At 39.3% G+C, this 25,082-nt stretch overlaps 1 protein-coding gene across 3 annotated transcripts in view; it reads right to left on the bottom strand.

Moving 5' to 3' along the window:
- The window catches only part of arhgef3 (Rho guanine nucleotide exchange factor (GEF) 3), a 129,099-nt gene that overhangs the window by 81,858 nt on the left and 22,159 nt on the right, over positions 1-25,082 (bottom strand). For all 3 annotated transcript variants that reach the window (XM_017704867.2, XM_037532464.1, XM_037532465.1), the window contains exon 2: positions 14,510-14,576. In XM_017704867.2, the coding sequence (XP_017560356.1) occupies positions 14,510-14,576 (67 nt within the window). The remainder of the gene's footprint in view (positions 1-14,509; positions 14,577-25,082) is intronic.

Genomic DNA, 25,082 nt, shown 5'->3' with positions numbered 1-25,082 from the left:
ACATTCAACCTTCAAAAGTCGTCAACCTGAAAACCCTAATCAACACTAATCAAAATATACGAAAAGTCCCTTTATCTTAACAAAGCATTATACAGAGTTACATCTGGGCATTGATCTTCATGCTCCAGTCAGACCAAATAAGTACATCCAAAAGTCTTGATTCTAGCGGTCATAAGTTCTGTTATGATGTCCAGATCCAAGGCAATTTCAAAGCATAATAAAACCTGACAATAGCAATAATACTCTGAGAGGTATACCAAATTTTGGATCATGTCTTCATAGTTATGTTTTGTTAGAAGGCAATAACAAGCTTGCACTTCAAATAAAGGCCAAAGTCAGTCTGCTGTCTGATTGATTCAAAGCTACATATTGAAAAACCTTCTCAGATACTGTAGGCATACAGACAAATAACTGGACTACAAAGCAAACTGTGTTTCTATCTAGTTTTTACAAAACACACTTTGTTTGGCTGGCGGTTCTCCGCTATGCCTGCCCAAGACTAATTCCTCACAAGAGTTTAATCAGAGACAGAGTGTGCCGGAGGCCACCGAGAGACTATCCTGATCAAAACTAACGCAAAACTTGCTAACAAACAACTGATGGTAACATTTGTGGGAGGTAGGCTAATATTTCCTGAGAAAACACTGAAGCAACTCATTATCACCACCACCAATATACAAACCAACACTTTCAGCAAGAGGGAGTCTTACTTTGTGATGATTAAACTAATGGAAAGGAAACTAGTGCAGAGATAATTAAATGTTAAACCAGAATTATAAAGCCAAAAATAAGTGGAAGTGTTTTGTAATGTGTAAAAATCAGAGACCACTGTTGTGTTTACTTAATTTCTAGTCAAAACAGCCATTAAGTACTTCATTTTCAGTATTTAGTCCACCATTGTCATTTTTTACATCATTCATTCTTTTCACAATTTTTTTCCCACACCTCCAAAGTTCAGTCTTAGAAGTTGGTTGTATTTTCTGGTTCTTACGATCCAAGTATTCCTAAACGCATTCAATGACGTTGAGGTCTGGATTCTGCGATGACCAGCCCAGAACGCCAGCTTCTTTCTTTGAAAAGTATGGCTTGATCTTTCCAGCAATGTGCTTGGGGTTATTATCCTGCTATAGAATGGATTTTATATATTACATAATATATTAAAATTAGTTTGTTTATATATTACTTATCAGATTTAATGATTCCTTCAATCAAAAACAAATCACCACACATCCCCAAATTCTCCACCATGATTAAATATTGGTCTCAGCTACAGTTTTAAGACTCTTTCAATGCTTCAGTGGCATCCATGCTGCCTTCTGTTACTTCCAAAGATCCCCAAAGCACACACTGAAAAATTAATAATTTAATGAGCATTTTGACTTGAAATTAAATAAATGAAAGGGAGTTCACAGGACTTTATGCTTTGGTTGTACCCTGTTTTTAAATAACTCACTTATCTTGAGTTTATCTCTGTTCATTGGCATTGTAAGGTAAGCCCTCTATTGTATAGTAATTTCATTGGAAACCTGAGGGCCCTCTTGTTTTCCCTCTGCAAACAACTCCAACTATGGCTCACGTGAAACACTGGCAGAGAAATCATGTTTTGTTATGATTTTTCAGATGTAGTTGGCTCGACTGGCCTTATCTCCATCGCAGGCCTTTGTTAAAGATAGGGCTAATTCCTTCCCAGTCACAGCAACTTGGCTGCTAATCCACAACATGGATGACAAAGTGCTCTCGCCTTTGATGGGGAGCCAGACAGGAGGACTGGATGTCCAATGGTCATGAAGGGGCAGATGGAAAAGCCTGGAGCAGTGAGAACAGGTCCAGAGGCAGCCCGTTCCAGCAGTCACGCGAGACAGACTCTGCCAAGCACTGTTGTGATCAGCAGAAAGGAAATCAAACCCTACAGACAAAGCTCTCTAGCCATCTGACCCAGATCATGCAAATCTTATCATGCTAAGGAACTGAGGCTGGCAAAGATTAATAGGAGGTCTTGCTAATCTTGGTTTGATGCCTTCTGATGTTAAATAAGCTGAACATGTGACTCTGCTAAAGTTAAGGGTTGCTTTGAATGGGTCTCAATGTCAGCTGGCTCAAGAAATCAAGCCTTTGAAAAAAACGGACGCATTCTGCAAATTTACAGAATATTTACTTTATAACCATTTTTTTTCGGCCACAGATCTGGTCGGATTAGATAAGTTTTAAAGAGCTTAAACTAGGGAATAAGGAACTTTGTGTAAATCAGTTTGGATTCAGCCAAATATTTAGCAGATCGCTTCATTTGTCTCTTCCGGCTGATCCAAAACAAATCTTTGTGCTAACTGCACGGTGCGTTGCCTAGCAAAGGGTCAGTGAAAGGTCTATTTTCAATAACTATCTGATACTATCCAGGCTCAGTTGCCAAAGTATACAAGCATTGAGTAGGAGGGGTGTATTGGTTTGCATCACACTAACCCAAACAAGAAAGCAGGAAAACCATAACACATAATGAGAGCTGCACATGAAAAAGAACTGCTCCCTGTAAGGAAGCCACTTGTGGCGACTGGGCCTAACTGTGCTGTGCTCTTTGACTGGGGACAAAATGTTTATTCGCAGGACCTGCTTGAAAGCAGGACTGCGAAGGACGCCAGATAAAAGATGACAAGGATAAGCATGGGGTGGGATCTAGACACAGCAATTCTTCAAAACCACGCTACAGAAGCAGAGTAGCAACTGAATACATTACAGAATACCCAAAACTGTGTTATGTATCAAACATAAAAATGCAAAAAATAACTAAAAACTGCAATTTCAATCAACTGGGACATGTAAAAACATACCAATAAACAATAAATTGGACACTTTTGTTCTAAAGAGGACTTTCAGAAAGTATTTGTTTTTATGACATATAATAGAAACACAGTACTGTTACAAAAGCTTTATAAAAAATATTTAAACTGTCGACCTCAGGTATAAAACCTGTATTTAATATCACTAAGAACACCATTATAGAATAAGTAGACCTACATTCATAAATCCATGCTATATCCCTTTTATCCAAACAGCCTGTAATTAGCAATCATGTTCAAAATGTTATTCATGCCAGCACAACAAAGGACTACGTATGATAAACCTGGTGCTCAAATGGTTTGATAGTTCTTCAAAGGCATAACATCTGAAGCTACGTCTCTGACTGGCATTTCTCAAATATTTCACATTGTCAAAGAATGTAGGTCAGGAAAGGATGCCTCAAAGGAGAGTGCAAAACCTCTGGGGGTTTCATTTCATATTCTGTAAACCTTCACAGAAATTCTGAGTTTTAATGTTCACAGAATTCTGGGCTGGTTGTTGTCGGGGATCAGCCCCACCTACATATCTTTATGTAGAAAGATACATAATACAATAATAAGACATTACATAATTACAAATACAGGCCTTTTATGGTACTGGTACTGCCAGCATCTTGTATTTATGTTTCACTCTAAACAAGTAACCTGAACTAGATAAGTTAACTGGTGTAATGAACTGGTAGGGCCACCAGAATTAAAAGACTAAGCTAGCTAGCAAATACATAAGGGAGTATATAAGAGGGTTAGATACGTCTTCTCTTCACAATGAATGCATATGTAATAAGGGAGTTAAGCCCAAAGCAACGTCCACAGTTATGAAATGGAACGCCATGGCTAAGGGGGTTCCAGGGCCTTGTAGAATTAATGTAAATAATGTATATTTTAGTGTTTACATTAATCAGATGGTATTGTAAAAAAAAAATATATATATATATATAATATAATTATATTTTATATTTTATAATAATATAATATTATAATATAATGTATTATATATATATATATATATATATATATATATATATATATATATATATATATAATATTTAATTTTATTGAATTCCCAACAAACAATAGGCCCTATTTGATCATCAAAGTTGAGGGAAAAAAAAATAAAGCAATTTAATTACAACTGAAGCAATGCATGCAGCTAAAAATCAACAGAATGATAATATACCTACGACAATGTGCAAAGACAAGCGGGCTCTGTTCTGGCACAAAGGGACTGGACAAACTTCCACTGGCGATCTGAACAGCAGGGTCCCTTTCAGGAGCTACTGAGTGTATCGACGTACATTTGGCTTCAGTTATGGCATTTATGTTCATTTTATCTTGGGCTGTAATTAATCATAAATAAAATAAATTTTTTTTTTTTTTTTAAGTTTTACTTTATATACCCACACTGATGCCCAAGCCCACCAATAAGGACTACATTTCGTGCACTTGTTAATATCGGAGTGCATTAATGTAGAATTCAGCTGATTTATGCATATATGAAGTATTTTACAGTGGCTTAGAACACAGGGTGACATACAAGAGTGGAGGGAGGTGCACACAGGTGGATTATATCCTTAGCAGGAGATGCCAGCTAAAGGAGATTGGAGATTGTAAAGTGGTGCCAGGGGAAAGTGTAGCAAGGCAGCATAGGGTGGTTGTCTGTAGAATGAGATTAGAAACAAAGACGAGGAAGAGAGTGAAGACAGAGCCAAAGATTAGATGGTGGAAGCTGAAGGAGGATGATGGTTGCAGGCAGTTCAGGCAAAAATTGCAACAGGCCCTTGGGGGCAGTGAGGAGCTACCTGAGGACTGGGAAACTACAGCTAAGGTGGTGAGAGAAACTGGCAAGAATGTGTTGGGTGTTTCGTCTGGTCAGAGGAAAGAAGACAAGGAAAGTTGGTGGTGGAATGAGGAAGTCCAGCAGAGTATTCAGAAGAAGAAGGCAGCTAAGAAAAAGTGTGATAACCAGAGAGATGAAGGAAGTAGGCAGGAGTACTGTGAGGCTAGTCGCATAGCAAAAAGAATGGTGGCAAAGGCAAAGGCTCAGGCCTATGATGAGCTGTATGAGAGGCTGGACAGTAAAGAAGGAGTAAAGGACTTGTATCGTTTGGCTAAACAGAGAGATAGAGCTGGAAAGGATGTACAGCAGGTTAGGCTGATAAAGGATAGAGAGGGAAATGTACTAGTGAGTGAACAGAGAGTGTTGAGTAGATGGAAGGAGTACTTTGAAGAACTAATGAATGAGGAAAACGAGAGAGAGAGGAGGACAACAGGGGGAGAGATAGTAGATCAGGAAGTGCAGAGAATTAGTAAGGTGGAAGTGAGGGCAGCTTTAAAAAGAATGAAGAAGGGAAAGGCAGTTGGTCCAGATGGCATACCTGTGGAGGTATGGAGATGTTTAGGAGAGAAGGCAGTGGACTTTGTAACCAGGTTGTTTAACAAAATCCTGGAGAGTGAGAGGATGCCTGATGAGTGGAGAAGCAGTGGACTGGTCCCCATTTTTAAGAACAAGGGTGATGTGCAGAGCTGCAGTAACTACAGAGGTATAAAGTTGATGAGCCACACCATGAAGGTATGGGAAAGAGTTGTTGAAGCAAGGCTAAGGTGAGAGGTCCAGTTGAGAGTGTTGGTAGAGAAGTACAGAGAAGGTCAGAAGGAGCTACATTGTGTCTTTGTGGATCTAGAGAAGGCATATGATAGGGTGCCAAGAGAAGAACTGTGGTACTGTATGAGGAAGTCAGGTGTAGCTGAAAGCTATGTTAGGGTGGTGCAGGACATGTATGAGGATAGTGAGACAGTGGTGAGGTGTGCAGTTGGAGTGACAAATGGTTTCAAGGTGAAGGTAGAGTTACATCAGGGATCAGCTTTGAGCCCCTTCTTGTTTGCAATGGGGATGGACAGGTTGACAGATGAGGTCAGGCAGGAGGCTCCATGGACCATGATGTTTGCAGATGACATTGTAATCTGTGGTGAGAGTAGAGAGCAGGTGGAAGAGAATCTGGAGAGGTGGAGGTTTGCACTGGAGAGGAGAGGAACGAAGGTCAGTAGAGATAAGATGGAATACATGTGTGTGAATGAGAGGGAGGCAGGTGGAAAGGTGAAGATGCAAGGAGTAGAGGTCGTAAAGGTGGATGACTTCAAATATCTTGGGTCAACCATCCAGAGCAATGGACAGTGTAGAAAAGAGGTGAAGAGGAGGGTGCAGGCAGGATAGAGTGGGTGGAGACGGGTGTCAGGGCTGATGTGTGACAGAAGGATAGCAGCAAGAGTGAAAGGGAAGGTTTACAAGACAGTAGTGCGTCCTGCTATGATGTCTGGTTTGGAGACTGTGGCTCTGTCTAAAAGACAGGAGGCTGAGCTGGAGGTGGCGGAGATGAAGATGCTGAGATTTTCGTTGGGAGTGACAAGGATGGACAAGATTAGAAATGAGCAGATCAGAGGGACAGTGAAGGTGGAGCAGTTTGGAGATAAAGCCAGAGAGGCCAGGTTGAGATGGTTTGGACATGTGCTGAGGAGGAATAGTGGATATATTGGGCAAAGAATGTTGGAGATGGAGCTGCCGGGTAGAAGGAGAAGAGGTAGACCTCAGAGAAGGTTTATGGATTCAGTGAAGGTGGACATGGAGATGGTTGGTGTGAAAGTAGAAGAGGCAATGGATAGGGCAAGATGGAGGCAGATGGTCCGCTGTGGCGACCCCTAAAGGGAGCAGCCGAAAGAAGAAGAAGACAGTGGCTTAGAACGCAGCTCAACCAATCAGATTTCAGAACTGGAACTTTGTTTTATAACTGATATTCTGAAGGGTTGCATCCTTGATTTGAGGCTATATTTTTGAGGGTATATTTTGGTTTGTCCATCTGAATTTACATGGCCAATTATTCAGTAACTGCAGGAAATAACTAATTTTTTTGGTTTATTTATTTATTGTAAAAATTACCAGAAAATGTGTTTAATGATCTAAACATGCTGCTATAGGCTTAAAATTTACTGCTGAAAGCTAAATATCTCAGACGCTCTTTGTATTTTTTTTTTTATAAAAATTATTTTTACACAGCAGATCATTGAAGAGACGCCATCAGTTTATAGCCCAGTTCAGCTTCTTTTATTATAAGGGTTTAAAATGACATCATCTATTTGACTGGAAAGAAGAGTTACAGCCTCATACCACTCCCACCTTTTGCTTGTAGCTTATGAAATCTGAAAGTTATGAAGAATATGACAAAGGGCGCTTTGGAACCACCGGTGGTTCCAAGGATTTGAAACCTCCCTTATGAAGGCTTTAAAATACAGTGCAATATGAACACGCCTGAGACTCATGCCATGAACATAATAAATGTGCTGTATACTGAGGTAAATGGCCAGGGTAATTTAAGAAAAGACCAGGAATGCTTTCTGCAGAAGACAGTATGCCCTAGGATGAAAAACGACAGCACACCTTTTTGGCACAAGGCAGGCTGGAAGTGGGAGAGCATCTGATTATCTGACCACCTTCTCTCCAAATGTTTAACGATAGCACTCTGCACAGAGGTTATGTTTAAAGTCACGATCAGCTCTGTTCATAAATAAACCCTGTGGAGGGTGAAGAGATTTCCCCTCCAGCAGCATTTGGCAGCCAGAGCAGGCAAAAGGGCCGAGAATCGTTTAACCCTAAAGCAGGGCTGTGTTTGTTCCACCACCATTCGGAGTGTGAGGTGCCAGGCCCCGAGCTTGTTTGTGTTGGCAGCTGTAGGAGGCAGACTCCATGTCTGTGCAGCCATCAGAGCATGCCAGCTGGTGTCAGAGCGATTTGTAGAGGGAGTGAACTGAGGTCGAATCAGAAAGCACGAGCGCGCTTTGAATCTGATCGGGTGTCGGGTGCTTTCAAAAGCAAGAATCAAAGGAGAAATCAAAGAGGGAGGGTGAGATGAGGTACTTCGGAGGTCAGTGTGGGACTCTGCCGCACTCTCCCTAGGGATGGCGTGGTTTTTATCCAGAGTGGAGAGATTAGTAAGACATGTTCTCATCTCTAAAGCTCCACTGTTGGAGGGCCTTAGCCTAGCAATTTGTTCAAATACACCTGATTCAACTCATCTGGTAATTTCCAGGTTTAACAGGTGTGCTGTATTCTGCTAGTTTTTGTCAATATACCCAGAAAATACATGGGTATTTTTAACATCATACAAAATGATTTATTCGTGTCACACTGTTGGGTTAGATTGTGTGCTTTTTTTGATGTGTAATCAAGGATTTTAAGGAAAATCGTGTGATTGATGAGCAGAAGGCTCCTGAGCATCAGATGGTTTGGCTTTGTTAGCTAACTAGGTTGACAGCACAGCATCACTAGCTGAAGTTACAGTAAAGCAGGCATGTCAAACTGGGGGCCTTCCAGGCCAAAATGCTGTGGAGATTAGCTTTACCCTCATCTAATGTTCTGAGTTCAGTTCATGTAGGCCTTGCTAATTAGCTGATGAGCTGAATGAGGTGTGTTTAATGAGGCAGCGTGCTGAAGTTTGCAGTGTTCTGGCCTGCGAGGACTGGAGTCTGACACATGAGCTCTAAGGTATGGGCAGCAATATTTTCTCTGTCGTAGCTGCTCTACTACACATATAGTTCAGTAAAAGCTTCATTTGTATTCTGCCATCTTTGACTTCACAACTAAACTGTAAGCAAGAAAGAATGGCAGTGTGAATGTCACATGAGCTTTACTGTCCAATAGTTTGTAGCACTAGTTGAAGTCATTTCAGATGAGAGCGTTTTAAACAGCTTGTCTCAAGCTAAAAAAATGTTTTACCTTAAACCTCAAGTCATTTTGTCTCCTATCTGAAACCTGACGCTTGGACAGAGTCTTAAAATTTACACTGTAATATATAGGCAGCTTTTACAACAAACTCCTCTGTTAGACACAATAAATGTGGTATTAATATTAGTATTAATGTGGAAATGAGGGCTAAATGAAGCATTCAGTCTGAAGGTCTTAAGTGATAAATCCTGTTTTGCTCCCATTCAGTATCGCTACTCCACCAGTGCCTGTCTAAACCTGTCTAAAGATTTTTTCCAAACAAAGCTATGAGTGAAAAACAGCACTGCAACGTTCTTAATCCATAAGATGCAACTATATCCAAGAACAATTTGGGGAAAAAATACATTGCTATTACAAGTCAAGACAAATATGGTGATTCTTCATCTCTACCTCTCTCATCATATCTACCTAAGCTCATCATATCTTATCATCTTATGTGTGATAATTAAGCCCTCAGAACACTTAATTCCCTACTTCAAAATAAAACCTTCACTGGAAATGATACAACATGGGAAAGCTTGGAACCGCCCTGCATTTCTAGACAGCTACTAATATAAAACCTCAAGGCAAGGCCTCAGACCTCCAAGGTGTAAATACCACACATGAGATCAGGAAGAACTGGTTTAGCTTCCTCAGTGTAAGATGTCTCCTGAAATCTGAGCTAATCACAAATAATTCAAATAATTCTTTGGAACCTTGAGAACTACAGAAACCACACATTGCCAGCTGGGAAAGTGTGGGAAAAATAGGGTACTGCATGTTTCAATGCTGCACAGACTTACCAGTTCGATGACACCAACCTCGTGCCTACACTAAAGGCAGCGGTTCTTTATAGAACCACAAATATGCAAAGAATAATTTGCATGCATAAAATGTGTTCTATTGAGAACCTTTTTGAAAAGAGTTCTATGTAATAACAAAAACGGTTCTTCTATTGTTGCAAGCTTGACATCATTAACAACAGCAGAACCCTTTTTGGTGCTAGACAGAATGATACACAACCTTTTCACAATGCAAAGAGCTCTTTAAGCATGCAAATGGTTCTGTATGTTTTTGAGGTTCCATATAAACCATTGCCTTTACTAAAGATCCCTTGAAGAACCATCTTTTCTAAGAGTGAACATTCATTGGCTATTTTATCAGAAACAGCGACCATACAGGTGCGAGTGTTGGATTACAGTTACTCACTATTTCCCAGCTACTATTATCACAGCAGTGACATACTAGCAGGTATTGAACTGATACAAATGTACCAGGTGGAGCAGCTGTGCCCACTTTATTAGACACACCTACAGGATTAAACAAGTCACTTCCAGTCAAACCTGTCATTAAGTTTAAGTTATTTTTCAGCAGCAGGAAAAGAGCAGAAAACAGGAGCAGGAAATTACACAGAAGTCTCAACAACTTAACATAAAATCATTTTCAGGATTTAGTGTGTTCACACTTTGATTTAATGACAGCTTCCCTTCTTTTCAAAGAAATCTGCAAGGATGATGTTTTCCACACCTCCAAAGTTCAGTCTTACAAGTTGGGTAAATCAGATTTTAAAGTCCAGTTTTAGAAAAACTCCTGTTTCTCCATTTATTTTCCTTTGACTTTGCTTTTCTCTATGCAAGTAGACTGTTTTATCTAATCTCAGAGTTTTTCCTTTATCTTTTTTAGATGCATATGAGAAAGACATGTTGATATACATACCTAGATGCTGCATTGTCTGTTGTTCTCTATCTGAGACAATATGTCTGCACGTCTGCCATGTTGGAGAGGTCAAGATCCACTTGTGAACAAATTCACTTGTATTGAGAGGCGATGAGTTCTTAGGATTAAATCGGCCACGACTTCCTTATTACTCAACCGATTCTCACCAAATTTGTTTTGTTATAATCCTCAAGACATACAATGTAGGCTGCATGCCGCTCTCTGTAATTTTTATTTCTTTAATAACTGATCGTGCTAATTAGCCGTTGGAACCTGACGTTAAAAGTTTAGCCCGTGCTCTGGTAGAAACATAAAATCTCAAAATTAGCAAATCCGTCAATCTGTGAATCATTTCTTAATACACATAAATTTAATAAACCCCCAAAACACAGGAAGAAGGACGAAGCTAAAGTTGGCTTCCTATTTATGAGCTTTTGTTAGAGTTTTCCAGAAAGTGACTGCTGCACCATCTAAGGTGAAATGGGAAAAAATTAAGAATAAGAAGCTGGCGAATAAGAAGCAGACTTCAGCTTTGTGTAAGAAAGTCCTAACATGAATCTGTTTTGAATATCTACACGGACTAAGGAATGCTGTAACTTACCGAGCTACAAAGCATTAATCATCATTGTAAATATATCTAATAGATCAAGGTAGGATCCCCTGAATAGAACATTAAATGAAAGAACCTTAATATAAAACCAGAGGAAAAACAATTACATGAACAGGTTCTCTGTGCCTCACAAATCACACGGCCCTATCTACACATCAGACAAACAATAGGTTTGGACCAGACAGCCTTTGTTGCCCTCGTACATCAATGAGCCTTGGGCGCTCAACACCCTGTTGTCAGTTTGTGGTTTGTCCTTCCTAGGACCAGTGTCAGTAAGTACTCACCACTGTTGACCCAGAGCACCCCACTGCCCTTGCTGTTTTGGAGGTGCTCTGACCCAGCCATCAACAATTTGGCTGTGGTTGAAGTCGCTCAGGTTTTCATGCCTGCACATTTCTCCCCCGTCCAACACGAGAACTACGAGAGCTGAAGGTCTGCTTACCATCTAAAATATCCCAGACCTTAACATGCACACTGCTATGAGAATACTGTATTATTTTCATCTGTGTTTCCTCAGAATGTTTTGGCTCATTGATGTATATTGTAATATAAAAAAGTTTATGCACAAAAATAAAAGAGCACTACAGGCTGATCAACACTTTGAAAGGACAGAATACACTATATAAACTCTGTAGATAAACTCCAGGAAAAGTGCATTTCTAAAGAATGTATAGTCACTGCAAGGCCAGTGTGGGGATTAGTCTTGAGCTCAGTCGTCAAAGACAAGGTGATTGAAAAAGACCTTTTTCTGTTACTTGTTCCTTCCAAGGAATTATTAGGACTTTCCAAGGTATCACTGGGAACCCACAGTCCTTGAGGAAGGAACTCAGAAGGTTATTCAATTACAAAGAAGAGCTTCGGTGCCAACACAAAAATAAACAGTATATGCGTTCCTTCTCCGGTGCACCAGAACCAATGTATGTTGGGCCTTATGCCCTAAATATAGGACAAGAGAGCGATAAAACAACTAGCAATAAACACTGAATACAAGAAGGAGATTTACTGTTTCTTCTCTCGCTAAATAAACTCCTTATCGGAGTAGATATAGGACGTTACTAAGTATCCTAGCTGGGCATAAAACAAATGATTTTGGGCAAGCTTAATGGTTAATTGTGCTTCTTGGACTACTAACTCCACGGTTACGTCTCATTCATCTTCCAAAGTGTCTCGCCACTGAGGTGTTTTTTAGACTTTTAGTAATAGCTGTCTACACGTAACTGAATGACCTAATCCAATTTCTAACTGTAGCACCATGAGCAATCCTTAAATCTACCTTCGCTTCGCTCTTTCATAATCTCAGTCGTACTGTGGAACGAGCAGCCCCGACAAATCAATCAACACTTCGGGCGCAGACCCAAGTAACTCCAGTCTGTCTAATTTAGAGGAAACAGCCAACAGCTCTCTCATTATCTACCGAGACGCGAAAAGGATTGAAAACTAATGGCTTTTACAAAGACAAGCTGGTCTAGCTCTAAAAAGAAGACTGGATTGTTTTCTAAAATAGCCTTTCTGTACCCAATACCCCATGTGGTTTATTGGCATGGCAACTCCAGCTAAAGCTTCAAACTCGGTGTTATGGCAACAGGGAGAGCAGAATATTTAATGTCCCACTGGTGGCTCTGAACATGCCCTCGCAAAGGTGAACTGTGGACGGACAGGGACTACACTCACGCTGTGAAGCAGTGGCCCGTCTCATATGCTTAACAACAACCTGCTGAGAGGGATGTTTTCTACGACCAAAGCCTTGGACGTAAATTCTATCTGTTGCAGTTTCTCACAGCATTCATTTTTCTTAAACAGCACAAGAGGACAGTTCTGCTCAGTATTTTACATAATACAGTATACAAGGTAACTGAGGTTTCTCATTCTGCGGCCTACTTCAGCACTGATGGTAAATGTACCCTTACATTACAGACATGGTGGTCTGCAGCCTGACTGATCGATTTTAAGCTGAAAAAATTCGGATGAATACTTTAGGTCATTGAAAAACAAGTTGTTTTATTAAACAGTGCTTCAATAACTGATATGACTGTCGTTTCTTAACTGTCAAAATTCTTGGCATCAAACAAATAAAATTATACAAATATGGGCGCAGGGGGTTTCCCAAAGTTTCCCAACCGTTTTATTTTGTCTTGTTTTTATTAGTTGTTTTTACATTAATGTTTAACATGTTGTTCCCATGCCAAGTGTTCAGCTGCATGGGGGCCTGGCGTGCCTAGTACCCCTCACTTGGATGCCAGGCCCCTTCAGATTTCTGATGGCTCAAAACAAAAAACCCCCGATGCCAATGAAAACACTATAAAAGGGTATTTTGTCTTGTGACTTTATTATAAACTATGAGCCCATATGTACACCTTGCATGAAGGTGAACAAAAGCCCATATGTACACCTTGCATGAAGGTGAACACAAAAATGACCATTCAAGCTTTTCTTTGGTCAGCCCTAATTTTTGCCAGTAGCTATTACCATGGCAACCATGCAACTACTGGTCATGTTCTTACACCAGGGTCACAGTTATCAACCAATTAAACAAGGTTGGTTTAAATAAAACAATGTTCTATTTAACACCTGCACATAACATTTGGCACAACAACATCCTGCTTGACTGTTGCTGTAGATTGTAGACCTGAGCTGTGCTCGTTTCCAGTGTAGTTTACTTCTTAAGAAACTTTAGCGAGCAGAAAACGTCATGACATTAACATCTGCCACGATATCTACTGTAAAAGGTAGGAATGTGGTTAATTTGTCAGTTAAGGCGTGTGACATGTTGTCAGTAATTCTAGTAACTCAGTCAGTTATGTGTTTAAAATTGTAATTTTTGTCAAAGGTCTGGTTGTCAAATTCACTATAGAGATTTCTCTTGGACATATAGCTTCCACAACCATCCTCTTGCTGAAGGATAGTTGTGGATGCACTTTACATGATTTTGCTATTTTAACCATAGTAGTTCGGCCTATATTGTTGTAAAAAACTGGCTAGTAGGCCTACTTATTACAATACAAAAGCCAAGAACATATATTGCTGTTTTATCAGATGCTTACATGTTTGTACTAATGTTCAAAAGTTTTGGAATCACTAATCAGTTTTATAAACAAGCCACGAAAAAGTTTTTTCTTGATGTTAGGATCAATATTTCGAGGGGTTTATTTATGAAATGAAAAATCACGTATTGTATTTCTCCACTTACAGTTAATGTTGCCAGGTTTCTCTGCCTCCAGGTTTTGAAACATGAGGCATTCCAAATATTCATCTTTTATAACAACATTGTTGAGGATATACAGCTTTTGATTTAGAATCACCGTTCTACCTGTAAAACATCTTTTTTTACATCTTTGTCCTGCTATTTATTTGAAGCATGTGGAGTTGCTCAGGGCAACCCTATTAGAACCATTTTATACATTTTCAACTAAACCGTTTTATTTTATTGCAAAGTTTAATTCCAAACGTTAGTGTATGTAACCTCATATCAATCATTTTTATCGCTGACAGAGTATATCAGTCGACCACCATATTAATATACCATATTAATCCACACAAAGGTGTAGGTGTAATTCCACTGTACAGTAACTGCTGTGACTTCTGAAAGCATAAAGAACTCACCCCTCTGAACATCCAGCTCTCCGTCGATGAGAAGAGAGAGAAGGAGCTCTTTCTCTGCAGCATCGGCCTAAGGGCACAGATCAAAAGGCGGAGGTCAAACTGATGTCAAAACAGGTCTTTAATCACATTGGTTTCCCCATTTGAGATAGCAAACAGAATCAGTGACTAAAATCCCCTCCTTCACTTCGTCCCCTTTAAGAAGCATTTCAACCCCAGGAAACTACTCACACTGTTGCCATTACCATGTGCCTTTGAAGCTTGGCTAATGGACAAAGTGAAGGTTCCTACTGTCTACAGGGTTTAAGGGCACGTGAGCCACATCAAAAGCCCACAAGAATGCCCCCGTGTTTACACAAGCCAAGGCCTCAAGTCAGCAGAAATGAAAGAGCGGCTAGGATGAAACTTTGATGTCGGAGAAGCTGCTTGTAGCTCAGCAAGTAGGAAGTGTGGCACATTTTAAAAAGGTATCTGACTGAAACATCAGCCTGAACATGAGCTCTGTGTTAAATCGACATTCACAGCAATAAAAATGCAATATACATAAACTCTGTTCAGTCATTCCTGGGTTCTGTGACTAAAGACCGTCTTTAGTTCCTATCAAATATCGCTTAAGGAGTTTTCTGAGCTGTTATTGTATGTAGGTACATAGTTATGAATATGTTCATATTTAAGCCTGTTTCTCACAGTCTGGGCCAAGCGCAGAGGTGTGACTGAGGTGTTACTTGTTCACTTTTAAAGTGAAAGCAGAAAAAAATCAAACTTACAGATTTTTTCCTTTTCTTTTCCAAGTAGTCAATCATGTACCAAGTCAAGACATGTGTGGTGTTGGAAGCTTACTTCTATAGTTTTGCAATGCCACTACAAGGTTAATGTAGCTAAAAAGTAAAGTGTCTTTCAGGGCCAAATGTGACGAATTCTGGTACACAAATAGTCTTGCTGGGCCAAATGTGCCGCAACCAAGGACACGTTCTTTCTAATCCTGAACCCAAATTCCTCTAGTCCATGCTATTTTAATGTCCAGAGTACGATCAATAACACGAGCAAGACAAGTTAGCGAGGCTAATGGAACTATTTTTAGAGGTTATGTTTATTTTCGCTGCATTTCATGTGTTTTTGGGACAGAACTTTAACTTATATTACGTCTATGGGCTCACGACAGGCTTTTCGTCTGTAACACAATGTTGACAAGCACAACATCGCTAAGGTATCGGATTGGTTTCAAGGTGTCACACTCTAATTAGTCTACATCCCCACCCGTATTTAGCCCAAAATTTCTCATATTTGTCCCTACAGGTCCGTGTTAGGAAATCACATCGGAAGACAACCAAGTATTTGACACTTACACTCCACCAATTAGCATTTTGTAAATGGCATGCCTAAATCACCATAGACATCTCTCAAACCACACTGAAGTTTTAAGCAATCTCAAATAGTCTTGTTTGAGAGGTTTCTGGCCAGGCATATGCACAGATAGACCCTAGGGTGCTTGAGGCCTCTTTGCCCCTCAGACTTTACGAGTGGCCTCTTGGTTACTGTGTATAATAAGTGCACTTTATAGTGTCTCTACCATTCTTCTAGATGCCTTTCAGTGACATGAGGCTCAGTCTAACCCTGGAAATAGTGCTCGTAGGTTGGCTTGGGTCACACAAGATTCATCGCTCTTGGGCGCCCCCTCTGGAGGAGTTATCCTCAGTAACAGCTCCAGAGCACTGGAAATCCCACGGATAAATACTGATAATATCTTTAAGACAACACAACAATCCAAAAAGTATTACACAGGCGTCGGTAATAAGGGGTGTTAATAACTTGCTGCAGCAAGTTTTAAGTGTTGTACAAAACACAGGGATTTATAAAATACTCTAGTGAGCCTTTAAATTGAGTTAAAAACTGTATGACATGTTCCTGTTCACCTTTGGCATTAACATATGTATTGGGTGGTCTGATCATAAGTGGACAGAGCCAAGTCCAGGTATGAGCAGGGCCGAAAGCATCTTAGAGATGCACAGCGAACCCATCACACAAACCACATTCCAAGGTGGTCAGGGATATTTATGGTCACATAGTAATTCTAAAGTGTTATACTGTCTAACCACTCCGGACACAGACTAGCATTTTAGGTGATGATGACTGACTGTGTCACTCATTGCCAGCTAAAGATCAGCTCCACTTACCACAGCTTTGCAAACACAGAACACATGAAAGAGCAAGAATTTTGCAGTAATTCCTCTGCCATGTTTCACCCACTTACAGAACATATCCAACATACAGATTTATTAGCCACTTTATTAGAAATACAAGAATACCTTGCTGTATTTCACTACATTGCTGGTGTACAGCCAGAGAGTGTAGCTTATCTGTTGATGTACAATTTGTGTTAGCCATCCTCAAATTTTCATCAATGGTCAGTTTCTGAGCACAGAGCTGCTCTTGGCTGGATATTTCTAAGTGGTGGACCACTCTCAGCCTAGCAGTGGCACTGATGTGTGTGACATCTACCATGTCAGTGTCACTAATGTGTTGTGAATGACCCACCCTCCAATTAATATCTGGTTGACAACAGTCCTGTGGTCAAAAAAAACCAACCAGTGATGAATTGGGTAGAATGCGACTGATGAATTGTGCAGGAGTAGATGGGCTTATAGTCTATAATTTACACCTACATAGTGGAAGGTAAGTGGAAATGAAGTGAATGGAAGTGCAGGGCAGGTGTTTCTAATAAGGTCTTAGAATTACTCAAAAGTCTGATTTAGTACAAATAACCTCATCTATACAATTTCCATACATCCACACTGAGGTGCAGAAAACATTTATGGCGTATTGATTGTGTTCTTCATCGTTAATGTCATGAACGTGTTCAACTTTGCTTAAATTTCAGAAACTGTTCTTTTGTAGCCAAAAGGTCAATGACTGGTGAAAGCAATTGAACCCAGATAACCCTATAAACTAGCCCTTTAAATCACTGAAAGTACGCAACCCTATTTTATGATTTTCTCTGGTCTTGGTGGTCTTAGTCTTTTGTCATGTTCAATTTCATTCCCACTGTTAAGTAAGCTCTAAGACTTCAGCCTTCTAAAATACGATCTCTTTGGCTTGCTAAGCATGGTAGGAGCTTTTGTTTAAGTTCACATTCTCTAGCCCCCCCAATCCCTGGAGGTCTGTCAGCCTGTTTATCAGCGCTTCAGGAAGCCTCCTGCTGGGCCAGGGCATGTTATCCCTTTTCCTGGTAGATTTGTGTCTTCTGCAGTTCTTGATCCGTTTATCCAGACCACTCGCGCGACAATCCCTAACTTTACCCAGCTCCCTCCCTTGATACATCAAACAGAACCAGAAATCTGCGGGGTTCAGCATTATCTGCATACAAGGACAGACATTTAACATACAGTACTGTGCGCAGGTTTTTGGCATCTAAGCAAATTTTTAAACAATTTACCTCAGCAGTGAGTTTCTCACAATATACATTAGAATAAAGTCATATTCATAATTCAAATAAACATAAAAACAATAAAAATTAACAAGAATTTCTTGGGTCCATATTTTTCCTTGACACCTTCACAGCCGCCACAGAGACTTGTTAATATCATCAATTACATCATGAGCACAATTTACTGAAGCATTGATTGGTCAAACCAGGAGCTGCTTTTTAACTACATATAATACTGGGCTTCCTGGAGGAGAGGTTTGAAAATGGTTAAACAAACACACTGACATCCAGAAAATCACTATTATATATATATATATATATATATATATATATATATATAGTGTTTTGAGTTAATGTTGCCTTTCTATCATCTGGAACCAGTCTGCCCATTCTACTCTGACCTCTCACATCATTGGACCATTCTCTGTAAACCCTAGCAATGGTTGTGCGTGAAAATCCCAGTAGATCAGCAGTTTCTGAAATACACCAACAACCACGCCACGTTCAAAGTCACTTAATTCACCTTTCTTCCCCATTCTGATGCTCGGTCTGCACTTCAGCAAGTTGTCTCTCTACATGCCTAAATGCATTGAGTTGCAGCCAAGTGATTGGCTGATTAGCTTATTGTGTTAACAACCAACTGAACAACTGTACCTAATAAAGTGGCTGGTGAGTGAGTGTGTGTGTGTGTGTGTGTGTGTTTGTGTCTATATATATATATATATATAAATATAAAATTAATATAATTAATATATTAATTAATGTTCTATAAATTTTGTTCACTCAAATATGAACACTTTTCTCAGCAAATAAACACAAACTACACAAATAAATAGATTTTGAAAATGTGTCTTGGGTGCCTAAGACTTTTGCACAGTACTGTACATTACTTGTATTCATGGTATAGTGGGTCCATGGGTATGGGTATAATGTATTCTGGTATAATGGGTCCATAAATACTGAACCTCAGCCTTTTAAAATACATTTTCCTGTTAGATTGGTCATTTTTATTAAATCACTAAATGATCTGAACATTACCACAGAGTTTCTGCCGAAATCATGATTTATTTAAACCAGTCTCAGTGGAGTATACCTTATGATTTAGTGTTTCCTTCCACAGCATTCAGTCAACCATTGCAAACAATTGACAATTAGCTTAACAACGATACTGCAATACATAATACTACCTCAATAATACTGCAATATATAACAAAGTGTCATTGTATTTGCTAACATGATATTTCCTGAGGTTTGCTAACAAGTAGGAGCAGACACAATCCACCAACAAAGCAGTAAAGCCAATGTATAAAACAATTATTTGTACTTCAATTAAATATAACAAGGAACTGGACAGAAAAAAAATCTAACAATCGATTTAAAAAATTATTAAGATAAATGAAATAATTGGCAAACAGCTCCTTGTGTCACGATTGGCCCCTCCTTGTCCTGTCTATGTGTTCGTGTTGTGTTCTGGTCTAGTCCATGTGCTTTTTGTTTTGATCCCAGTCCGGCCCCTTGTTTGGTTACTCCGCCCCTGATTGTTCCCACCTGTGTTTTCCACCTGTGTCTTGTGAACCCTCGTTAGCCCTCTTGTATTTAAGCCATGTGTTTTCCTTAGTCTAGTGCTGGTCTTTGTCTGAATTCTTGTTTGGATGGTTAGGCTTGTTTGAGTTGTACTTTCGCTATTAGTTCTCTGTGTTTAGCCTGTGTGCATTTTGTCATGTCTGCCCCTCCTGTTCTCTGTATTGGCTATTTGAACCTGGACCGTATTGACCATGACCCTGGATTTGCCCATAATAAATCTCGCTTGTCTCCGCACATGCGTCCACCTCAACCTCACTCCACGTTACACTTGTTACAGTACAGGTTTCATTCAGCAGTGTGACGCAAATGGTTGTTGTTTTCAGGTTAGGGGTAGGCAATATGGCAAAAATAAAATATCTTAATACTTTAAGATATTACAATTTTGTTTCTTTCCCTGAGGATTAATACAATGTAACAGATAAAAAAAGAACCAATATACAAAATTTTGGGCAGTCGTAGTTGCATATTGCATATTTTGTTCATTTTAATTTTTAACTACTTTACCGAAGTGCAGAAAAACTAAAAATCTAGATGAGCCAGAGGCATTTTGGAAACAAATGTTGTGGACTGGAAAGATGAAAGCAGAATGCTTTGGCCACATCACTAAAGGCAGATTTACAAAAAAAAAAAAAAAAGCATTTGATGAAAAGTACACCTTGCTGGCTGTTAAGCACAAGGGTATACCTATTATGGGTATACATATTAGCAAATGTGACACACTAAGTCAAAAAATTAAAGCTGCACAGAGGCTGGCTTCTACATCAGGACAATGACCCAAAACATACCTCAAAATCTACCATGAACTACTTTGATAAATGCAGGCTGAAGCTTTTGGAACTGCCCTCACATTCCCCTGACTTTGAATATCACTGAAAATCTGTGGGTAGATCTTAAACATGCTGTACACACCCAAGAATATCACAGAACTAGAAGCGTTCTGCAAGAATTGTAAAACAACAAGAATAAAACAAGAATGGAAAGACCTACAAAAAGAAATCTGGCTACAAAAAGCACTTGCAAACTGGAATATCTGCCAAAGAGGGTGTTACTAAGTGATGACTTTTGCCTATGCCATAATTATGTTTTATCACAATTGTGATGTTGCAGATGTTGTGTTTACTTCCTTTCACAGAAATCAACAAAATATCTAAATTGGCCATAGGTGCATAAACCTTTGCTCACAACTGTAACAACAAACAGAATACATATTGCCCAGCCATATTTCAGGCTTTCTACAATTGATTTAAATCTTTATTTTCCATAAAGCGCGCGATCTGGCTGGTCAGATTCTGCAGTCTTTCATTGCTAATCCATTAAAGCAGGGCAAATCGTGATCCCCATCTATGTCTATTCACTCAGTGAGATTTGTAGCCATTCGTTATCTCTCAGACACCTTGTCTTCCCCAGTGTCTGATGTGGGCTTCTCTTTACACTTTATCTGCGCAGTGCTCTTTCCCACAACCTTTAAAGGTCAGCATCTGGAGCACTGGCTTGATAACCATACACTGACCAGAGACCAGCAACTAGTGTGATATTTGATAAATCACATCTTCAGATAGCCAGTCTAGGAGTAAACCCTACCTCCCTCCACAAACACACACACACACACACACACATACATTTTTATACAGGATTTATACAATTATAAAGTAAATATATGTAATAATCTGCTCCATGTCGTAATAAGTGAATATCTGTATGTAAAAATAAATATACACATACAAAAGACGTCCACTCTGGAAAACCTGGCAACCTTCACAGGTGTGTGCAAGCCTACTGTGTGCATGTGAAGAGGAACAATGGAATAAATAAATGAAGCTTGCCCCCTCCGAAGGCTGAAAGGAGGATTATATGCCCATGTACATATAATAAATATTAATACGTGCCAATACACATACTTAGCCACTGAAGTAAATTTCCTCCCTGTGGGTGCTTCTTGGGTTATCATTGTGGAAAAGACTCATGTCATAAAGTGTGACTTAGATTCCTGGAGGAGGATGTATTTGGAAAAACTTGAAAAGATCCTTGACAACACAAGTATTCTGACGATATTGGGACAATCTGGAACGTCAGAAGATGAAATCATCATAAACAGAAGGCTTATGAGCTGCACAGAAACAAGGCTGTTGCTCATACATCTAAAATGTAATGTGGGTCATTACTGAGGAGCCTTTATGTATCATCTTCTTTATGTAAACACTTCTCAGAATTGTAAATCACGAAGGGTATAAAACAGCTTACAAAGAAATGTTAACCGATAAGCTAAGAGCAAAAATCCTTAAAGCAAAAACAATACAGTTGATCAGAGACCAAAAGAAAAAAAAAATATTGGTCCTATAATGGACCCCAATGGGTCACCTAAGTAGGTGCTCAGGAAATGACCATAAATGGACTGATACACCCACTCAGAAGCCGCGATGACTCATTCTCTGAGGAGTGAACACTAGAGAGTCTAATATGCACTTGTAGAGCACGCTAAATGCTGTCATACCCACTCACCTTGCTGCATTCGGGGCTTTTACTCTATCGTGTTATTTAGCCGAGGCAGTGTGTAATCAGCTTTCGTGCGGGGGTGGTTAATGTATGAGTTCACCCACTAGGCCAGAAGACTGATACCATGTTTGTTTGCTGAAAAGATGTACGAGTGTATCTGAAAAAAAAGGACTCGTAACATTACAGTTAGAAGTCCTAGAAGTGGTTTGGAAAAAAAAAATAGTAGAGACTGAAAGTTTTTTCTGGTTTGTTTGAAAAGGGATATAATCACAGAGTTTAACAATGCTGTGATGTTATTTACTTAAGAAAACGGACAAAGGCTTGTTTTTGTCAGCCAACGTGGCTTACCTCTACATCTACAACTGCTTTGTTTTCACTCTTTCTTGCACGAGAGTCCACCTAGTGGCTCTAAGCCTACAGAGTTCAACAGTTTGGGCATAATCATACTAAAGAAGAAGTTGAACAGTACTCTATCAGGAATCCCTCTCTGTTTTTGGTACATTCTGATATTGTTATTAATGCATGAGTCATTTTTAAAAACGCTTCATGGTTTTCGAGGTCTCAAGCTAACACAAAGACAAAAGACAAACCCTCCCATTAATTCTCATACTTTTATTACAGGCTACGATAGTAACATCCAGGAAGCCAACAGACTGCCCGTAAGGAAGCTTGATGACTTACTGACCAAAAAGAGTAAACTAATGTAAGTAGTTTATCATTAACAACAGAAGATATTTGGGATATGAAATATGAGTCAGAAGTGAATTTTAAAAATGCAAATACAATAACAGAAAGAACACTAAACTGTATGAAGTGTCTTCTGGGAAATGCTTGTACTGTAGAAGCCAGAAACTGCAAAGGTCATCATGTTCCTCCATTTGCTCTTTTCATCTGTTCAATACTGAACAATGTCTCTCAAAACTGGTAAAAGCAAGAGAAGGACAGCTCAACTTATCAACTTCTCACTCATCAGTAGAGTCCCCAGTGTAGGCTTTGTCTATCAAAACATTAAAACATTAAACAGGTCATTTCCCACACTAATATGAAGACCAGGCCTACCTAGACTAAATGTCAGTGGAGAATTCCTCTTCCAAATCTGATTAATTCAGAAGCAGAACTTTATCTGTGAGCCAGCAGGCCACAATGTTCAAGCCCCAGCTAAGCTAGATCAGATACCACTCAAGAACGACTCACATGGTCTTATGGTCTCTCAATCTGTGGGTTTCCATGGACGCTTCTGTTCAAAAGCTTGGAAGCACTGTTTTTTATATAAACCCAATTGTGTTGCAGAAACAGCACTGTGCAAAAATCATAAAGCTCACTTCTTATTCTCCAGGGTATATTTTGTTTTTTTCCATCGGAGTTTACATGACAGAATCAGGCAACTTATTCAGTAACTGCATGACATAATATTTTTTTGTAAAAGTTCCCCTCAAATTAACAGAACATGTGTTTTAGGATCGACACATATTGCTATATGCTTACAATTTACTGCTGAAAGCCAAAAATCTTAGATGCGCTTTGTATTATTTTATCAGAATCATATGTACAGAGCAGATCACTGAATAGACGCCATCTGTTTATAGTTTATAGCCCAGATTTGTGGAAAAATGGGTCAATTTCAGCAGAAAAACAAATTGTGAGTTCAGCTTCTTTTATTATAAGGGTTTAAAATGACATCACCATCTATTTGACTGGAAAGACCTTTTCAATGTAGCTTCTGAAACATGAAAGTTATGAAGAATATGACAAAGTGCATTTTAGAACCACCAGTGGTTTCAAGGACAATTAAAAGGATGATACACAGAAGCCTCAAGAGGTAAGTCTAATTTCCACATGTTCAGTATTTAGTGTGTCCACTCTTTGCCTTTATTACAGCTTCCATTCTTTTAAAGAGACCTGCTTTCAGTTTTTCAACTAAATCTACAGGGATAGTTTCCACACCTCCAAAGTTCAGTCTTAGAAGATCTGCTTCTCAGGATCCAAGATCTTTTTAGTCCATTTTCTTTTCTCATTAAGGGACTCCTAGCACTGAGTTGTCTTCTCACAGCGGAAAGATGGACAGAAACATCTGTGGATGTTTTCAGATCTAAAGGATGAGTGGAGCTTGATTTTCTCCTCTCTCTCAAGGATGAAAGCTTTTTAAAGTACTGTTTATCTGACAGGGACAGTATTGGTGGTCTAGCAATTCTTCACTGCATAACTTATTACGGAATGAAATAAAAACTATTATTAATATGACAAATGATCTCAAATTTTTGGACCCTTAGCACATGCTGAAGTAAACAATAAAGGCTATGATGATGGAAATGGCGCTGTATGTCTACCGTGGGAGAATATGAAAGCTGAAAGAAGCTGAGGCCAGGCTTGCATGAGAGCGACTGTGTGTGGAGGTTTTAATTGCAGTATGAAAAGCCAGCGGAGATTAGGAGAGTCGTCCTTTAATTATACGCCCGGCTCATGAGAAAGCCCCTGTGCTGCGAGCGCGCGGTAAACACTGCCACATGTCAAACCAGCAAGAAGAGGAACTTGCCGAGCAGCTTAGCTAGTGTGAGGGGTCCTCCTATTCATTCTAGGCCTATTTAGACCATCAGCACCATAATTATCTAAAGCATCAGTCAAATGTTTGGAAATACTTGACTGAATATATGTATAACATTTTGATTGGCTTATGCTTAAAAGCTTGAGACAGATTTCTAAAAGCTTCTAAAAACTTCTAAACTGTGAATTTATGGGTATTTGTGAATTTATTTCCAAAATACATAATATATTTTTAAATGCTTTCCAGCAAGTGTTGTCAGGAGCTAACAAATATAGAAAGAAAACCTTGTATCTTCATTTTATTTATTAATTATTATTAATTTTTTAAATAATTTGAACACCATCTGCCAAGCAAAAGCAACAGAAATGGTCCAAAATTACCTGGAATAAAATGCCTTTACTTTAAAGGGCCCATATAACAGAAAAATGACTTTTCTTTGTTTCGTTTTTGCTACCATGTTTTTTTTTTAAAAAAACATCATTAATGTTTCAAAACATATCAGTCACTTCCCAGTCCATCTAGTCCATATATGA

This window comes from Pygocentrus nattereri, chromosome 21 (genome assembly GCF_015220715.1).
Source record: "Pygocentrus nattereri isolate fPygNat1 chromosome 21, fPygNat1.pri, whole genome shotgun sequence".
In the NCBI taxonomy this organism is placed as follows: domain Eukaryota; kingdom Metazoa; phylum Chordata; class Actinopteri; order Characiformes; family Serrasalmidae; genus Pygocentrus; species Pygocentrus nattereri.
Note: the sequence above shows the minus strand (reverse complement) of the source record. Positions and strands in the feature narration are given on the sequence as shown.